The 6675-nt window shown below is 36.9% G+C and overlaps 2 protein-coding genes and 1 long non-coding RNA gene across 5 annotated transcripts in view; 1 reads left to right on the top strand and 2 right to left on the bottom strand.

Moving 5' to 3' along the window:
• The window catches only part of LOC116693623 (uncharacterized), a 3713-nt gene extending 1119 nt beyond the window's left edge, over nucleotides 1-2594 (bottom strand). The window contains exons 1-2 of the long non-coding RNA XR_004332961.1: nucleotides 2509-2594; nucleotides 360-364 (exon numbers count right to left, since the gene is read on the bottom strand). This is a non-coding gene — a long non-coding RNA (uncharacterized LOC116693623). The remainder of the gene's footprint in view (nucleotides 1-359; nucleotides 365-2508) is intronic.
• Nucleotides 1-3643, top strand: part of rnf141 (ring finger protein 141) — a 35511-nt gene extending 31868 nt beyond the window's left edge. For both annotated transcript variants that reach the window (XM_032522692.1, XM_032522693.1), the window contains exons 4-6: nucleotides 549-718; nucleotides 1450-1557; nucleotides 1672-3643. In XM_032522692.1, coding sequence (XP_032378583.1) covers nucleotides 549-718; nucleotides 1450-1557; nucleotides 1672-1822 — 429 coding nt within the window. In that variant the 3' untranslated portion in view covers nucleotides 1823-3643. The remainder of the gene's footprint in view (nucleotides 1-548; nucleotides 719-1449; nucleotides 1558-1671) is intronic.
• A 1822-nt stretch (nucleotides 3644-5465) lies between these two features.
• ampd3b (adenosine monophosphate deaminase 3b) overlaps nucleotides 5466-6675 on the bottom strand; it is a 40051-nt gene continuing 38841 nt past the window's right edge. For both annotated transcript variants that reach the window (XM_032522659.1, XM_032522661.1), the window contains one exon: nucleotides 5466-6214. In XM_032522659.1, the coding sequence (XP_032378550.1) occupies nucleotides 6208-6214 (7 nt within the window). In that variant the 3' untranslated portion in view covers nucleotides 5466-6207. The remainder of the gene's footprint in view (nucleotides 6215-6675) is intronic.

Below are 6675 nucleotides of genomic sequence, written 5' to 3'. Positions count from 1 at the left end.
CATGGATCAGTTTCAATACATCAAAACACTTGAAGAGGTCATGTTGCCTTATGCTAAAGAGGAAATGCCTTTGAACAACACAATGACCCAACACACACCAGTAAGCAGGCAAAGTCTTGGTTCCAGATGAACCAGATGGATGTTATGAAGTGGCCAGCCCAATCCCCGGACCTCAGTCCCATAGAACATTTGTAGGGTGACATCATAGATGCTGTTTTTGAGGCAAATCCCAGTAAAGCAGAGGAATTTTGGAATGTAGCTCAATCGTCCTGTGCTGGAATACCTGTTCACAGGCGCCAGAAGTTGTTTTTTTGAACAGGCTAATATTCCTTTGTCTTCACTTTCTGTAAAGGTAGAACACAAACTTGATCAGTTTTGGTTATGTTTTGATTTGGAATTGGATGTGCAGTGGTCCCAATTCATTGATATAATGGAATTAAAAGCTATTCTAAGGTTTTTGACCATTATTCACTTTTTTAAACACACTACTATTATTCTGAACCCAACTGTACATACAGTATCCTGTAATTGGCTTTGCCTTCCCCCAGATCAACAAAGAGAACGGTATGTTGGAAGCGTCACGCATCATGAACCTGTACCAGTTCATCCAGCTGTACCGTGACGTCACCAGCCAGGCTGCTGAGGTGCTGTCTGCAGAGGGCCCGTCTGCCCAGCTCCCCTCCACAGACTCCTGCCAGGCCAGCATGTGGATGGGCAGGTACTGTAGGTGCACATGAAGTGGTTCCTGAAACAGTCAGGAACTACTTGTCTGTAGATATCTTTTTCCTTTAAATATGTTTTCATTGGAAATTAACGGTTTAATTTTAATGTTACACACATATGTATTGATTAATGGTCACCACATTTCCATCAGGAGTTGGCAAATACCAAAAACAGGTGAGTGAATATCGGACTGACATTCCTCAGGGGGCCAGAGGTACAATTCCAAATTAATGCTACTGTTGATCCATCTGTCTGCTGGACACATTTAGCATAACAACTTCCTACGGTTGAGAATATGCAATGTTGTGTTTTCAGCTTCAGCCCCTAAGTGGCCAAATAACTCAATTAATGCAGTTTTTACCTACTCACCACAGAGGTCAGTGCCGCTGGATGATAGAAAAGGGGTTCTTAAATGTTCCAAAGCGGCTTAAATGATGAATTATACAACTTCTTTTGCAGCAGAATGAATGTTTATCCCCCCTGAATGAATTCCCATCCATAGGAGGAGCGAGGGGGCTGAAGGGACACTTTTTTTGCTTTTTAATGTCATTTCATAACATTGAAAGATATTTTACCCAGGCAAATTCTTTGATCGCAAACCATCAAGATTCATCCAGCATCAGGCATTTCATTCTAAAATTCTAAATTCTAAAGAATTTTTGGAAAAAATGATACCCTACTCCTTAGAAAATAATTGAATTATATATCTTTTGTGTGCTCATGCAGAGTGAAGCAGCTGACCGACGAGGAGGAGTGCTGTATCTGCATGGACGGAAAGGCCGACCTTATTCTGCCCTGTGCGCACAGCTTCTGTCAGAAGTGCATTGATAAATGGTAAGGTGATGGAAATAAGCTTTGTAAATCATGTTAAGATGTCATAGAGACAATTTAGTTATCAATGAACAAACACTAACAGTAATGATTTTACACTCTCTTCTGTTTCTGCAGGAGTGGGCAGAGCCGAAACTGTCCGATATGTCGCTTGCAAGTGACTGCTGCCAATGAATCATGGGTAATGTCTGATTTCCCCACAGAGGACGACATAGCTGGCTACATACTCAACTTGGCTGATGAGGCGGGTCATCCACACAGGCCTTAACACACAGCATAATGGGCCAATTAGATGACAAGAGAAATCGACCCGCACCAAGTAGACAACACAAAACGTCACATTCACAGAAGAAGAGATTTTTCCTAAAAAGCAGAAGAAACCAGCAGGGTTTCTTACTTATTTTGTTCTTATTGACCAGTTTGGAAAATGAAGTCCTAAACAAAATTCCAGGATGCTTTTTGTAACCAAAGTATTGGAGATGTGGTGCTTAATGGGAACTGTGTGTGATAAAATGTTCTCTGAAGTTATAATTCAGTATTTGTAATATGATATAATAAATTTAGATCTAATAATTTAACACAAGGGGGGGGGGGGAGCCAGGCTAGCCGTTTCCCCGTGTCAAGCCTTTATGCTAAGCTAAGCTAACTGGCTATTGGCTCTAGCTTGATTCAGTAGTTAACAGACAGACATGAGAGTGGTATCAGTCTTGTCATCTAATGCAGCCAGAAAGTAAATAAGTGTTTTTCCCAATAATGTTGTGCATCAAATGCAAATCTAAGACGCAGATTTTCTGGTCAAACTGTAAAACCAAATTTACTTCTCACTCGTAGAGTTGTTCTGTTGTCTGTGCAATGTAACCCTGCATGTTTATACCCCACATGCCTTATGAGCCGTGTTATGTGAACCTGTTATAATCTGATGTTCTGATCCAGTTCAGAACCTGACACAGTGACTATTCTAGTCTTTTGGGTGTACAGAACTAAATAGTGTTGTATAATTTAAAATGACTTGGCTTGTTGTGGTGTCTTCACTGGTGGAATTTGTCATGCTGTTTTCATCCTTTTACTTTGTACATATTTTTTTTTAAATTTACAGTAATTTATTAAGGTTATTATAATCTGATTGCTGTAGAAGTACTTTAGTTCACACTCCCGAAAGGGCCGGTCTTTGTTTTGCCCTTGATTAGCACAGATTTATTAAGATAGGGGACTTTTTAGTTACAAATAAACTCTTATATTATGTACAAATAAAGTAACATAGAATTTAAAACCGCGAAAATAGTTTTATTAAAAAAAAAACCTTATTTCCAGATCAAATAAATCACATGCAAAAGAAACTCACTGTGGTTGTGATTTATAAGGACTGGATCTATGCTGAAGTATTTAAAAAAATATATATATATATATTATGAGCAACATTTTAATTTGAGTGATACATTTCTATTTTACTGAAATCTAATGTATTATTTAAAGTTGTAAAGATATGGAAGGCTAATTTAATTTAATTAAGTTTTGTTGTGTGACATTCAGCGAGCTAATCAGTTTCACATTTGATCACATTTAGATCATTTAACACATTTTTCCAATTGAGACAGTAACACACACAATTATTCAAGGCTAAAGTAATATAAGTTTTACTAACTTCACAGAATAGTAATTTCTTGAATAGATATTTGATTTCTCTTCATTTAATGGACCATAAACGTGAATTTTAAATTTGAACAAAAGCCAGTTTTGGTTGTCTATGATGACAAATCACACTTTGAAAACTCACTGTAACTTTCTCGGTGTTTGTGCACTACAACGGAGGATTTCATCTCTGTGGTGAGAAATATCTGACACTCTAATCCTTTTAGCAGTACAACCAAAAATGTGCAGCTGCAGGTGACTCTTCTTTACTACGTGGTCCATTCAACATGTATGACACAAAGTTGTAATAGAATGAGAAAGTTTTTTTCATAATAGATTACTATAAAGCATCTGATCCTACATACACACATACGTTTGCTGAATGGAAAGAGACATTTAAATTGAATTGATTCATACTGTATTATCCTTAATAAAGAGATACTCACTTTTTGCACTTTAAGACTTGAGTTTGTTTGAAAGAAGGATGCCTTTTATTTTCTGAATTTATTTGGAACAAGTTGTATTACTGAGTATCAAGAAATGTACCCATCTTATAAAAAAAGCAATATCACGGAAGTATTAAGACCACATTGAATTGATTCAGACAGAGATCGGCGTGGAACATGGACCACGGATGTATTAAGAGAGTATTTTGAACATTTTTTTTTTTATTATTCAATTCTTTCAAGTACAAAACTTGCATTTATATAACCTCTTAACAATTTTACAAATAATTCTAAGCAAGTAAAATATAGGAAATTAAAGAAAACTATGTGAAGCAATAAAAACAAAAATATCAAATAAATCGATGAATTAAATAACCTTATAAATTAAAAAAAGTAATTCAATTACAATTTGATTTTGAACGTACCTGATGGACTTTAATGAAAGTCTCGTGCTTCCATGGAGTACGTCATGGATGTGCGTACGCCAAATTTTTTTTCCTAGGATGGGGAGGGCATTCCCGCCTTACTCACTCTCCATCTGATTGACCAGGGCTTGTTGCCTGCTTTGGTTGGTTTGGTTAAGTTTAGGTAAGAGGAGTGCGATTGGTTAGGGTCAGAGTAAGAAAAGTCAAGGTAAGCCAATCAGAGGCAAAATAGGGCGGGACATTTATTTGTCATCCTAGGAAACAGAAATTCGCTTATCGTTCCCTTCCACTGTCTATGATCGTACACCCGTTCTCTTAATACATCCGTGCGTACACCCCGACTATTGACTTCTTTACCTCCTGATGTGTCGCTGAGAAATTAACATCCCCTCCGGTTATATTTAATTACAATGTATCAACGTTAATGAACATTAACTACGTGAAATGGGTGAGTTTACGTATGTAACATTAGCTAGTACTATAAAGACCGAGCTATTTAGGGACGTTACAGTATAACTGCAGTAGCTAACTTACCATGGTAAGCTAACTGCTAGCGTAAAACCGCCTGCATCATACACCGTCAAATGAATCACCTGTGGACGATGGACACAGTATTGACAGTGTCTTCTTTTGTCTTCTTTCCAAAGTATGTTTCCCTAGCTAATTAATTAGTAGCTAGCTTAGCTACCAATGTTACTGGAGCTAACTTTACTATTAATGTGTTGCCTGCCCAATGTGTAAACAAATAGAATATACTCCCAATATATTTTTACACTGATGTAAGCTAAGCCAAAACCATATTGATTTGGTGTCAGGTTGCCCATCCAAAAATAAATCTGAAGCTACAGTCTGCAAATGTTCGTCAACACGTGCTACATGGACATTAGGTAGAAATTCGTAATTAATTTAACGTTAACAACTGTTTGTTAATATAGAACCAAAATATGTTACACACTTAAAGGGATGCCGATATTCAACCAACTTTTATTTCATAATAATGTTAGTAGTATAGTATGTGCATAGTAATGTTTTACTTCCCGCCATTTGACACATGCCCAGATCTCTCGCAGGCCAGTGCATTCTGGTAGTTGTAGGTTTGTAGGAGCAAAAGGGAATATCACTGCTCCTTTTCTCTGTTTTCTCTAGTGATGCAGCACCAATCTTTTAAAATGCCATTTTAATGCAAAGACAGCACAGTTTTATATCCTCTCTCCAGCGGTTAAATACTTCTTTAATAGTAGTTATTTCAGTTTATCCTGCTCTCACCTGAATGTGAAAATTCCCCCTCAACATGTAATTAAATATTGGTTGGTTATCTTTTTCAGTTTGGATAGAATACCAACAGTGATGCAATTAAACAATGAAATTATTGAATGGAGATACAAAAGTTAAAAAGAAAAGAGCCATGCAGCAACATTAAGACCTGTTTTGCAGCCTTTATTTACATATGTAAAATTAGAAATAACAAATATAAAAGAAAGTAATTATCAGGTAGTCTTTTCATATATGTAAATAAAACAGGTTTGTTATACTGATTTCTCCACAAAGCTATCCCATCTTTAAATATTTGACTGGCCTCCAATTCAGTTTTAACAAAATCTTTCAATTGACTTAATTCAATCTGAAAAGGCAAATCTGACGGGAGCCTTAAATTTGTATTTTTCTTCTTTTACAGTACATTTAATTTCAGACCTATAGTCCAGATAAAGGCCTTTGTAATATGCATAAAAAGAACAGAAAACACTTACCAGTGCCAACTTTGCGGTTATAAGAACTCTTTTTTCAGTAAAAATAATATATATTGTACTTCTGAATGAATGTGTCAATTCCAAATCAGGTTTTGTGGCTAGTGCTCTTTGCACTTAACACCCTTCATTAGAAAATAAATCTCTATCCCAATAAAATGAGGCACACAGGGATTGGCAAAATTCACTAGCATGAACACAGCAGCATTGAATATGGTATAAAAATCATGTAGGCCATGGCTGATTTCTCCCCCAAAGTCAACATAAAATAGTAAGAAGGCCCCTTTTTTAAATCTGAGTCAAAACAATTTATAAGAATATGTAAAATAAGAAAAATGTATATGCTGTCTAAACTATGCCTCTAACCCTGAGGTCATAATCCGGCACGGTTTTTACTGGCGTGGTAAATCACTCAAGTGTAGGACTGTACAATGAATCAAATTTTAATCACAATCACGGCTTCGCACAATTAATTTTGTGTGATCAAACGATATTTTAAATGCGTCATTCCGTTCATAGAGCCAATCTACTGCGTTGTAAACTACTGTCTGATCATGTGCCAGTCAGAGTTGTTCCCTCCACCGCCCAGCTTAGTTTCTAGATGTAGACAGTCACAGAGGACAAAGTAACGTGAGGAAAATTCCACAACAGAGTAAGTCAAAGCAACATTTTGTGACAGCAGTGACCCGTGCTAGTCGGTGCTAGTTTGTGTCTGTTTTGTAAGGGTGCGACTAACATTTTTCCTAGGTCGCACCGGTGCACCTAACGTCATTGCATCCGCTGCCTCTCCGCGAACAAAGCAATGTTGTTTATATCAATATGGTTTAATACTGTGTTGACGCATGTCCCATTTCTTCTGTAAAGCCGTGCCTGTGT

Source organism: Etheostoma spectabile, chromosome 8, assembly GCF_008692095.1.
Source record: "Etheostoma spectabile isolate EspeVRDwgs_2016 chromosome 8, UIUC_Espe_1.0, whole genome shotgun sequence".
Lineage (NCBI taxonomy): Eukaryota > Metazoa > Chordata > Actinopteri > Perciformes > Percidae > Etheostoma > Etheostoma spectabile.
This window is presented reverse-complemented; position numbering and strand designations above follow the sequence as displayed.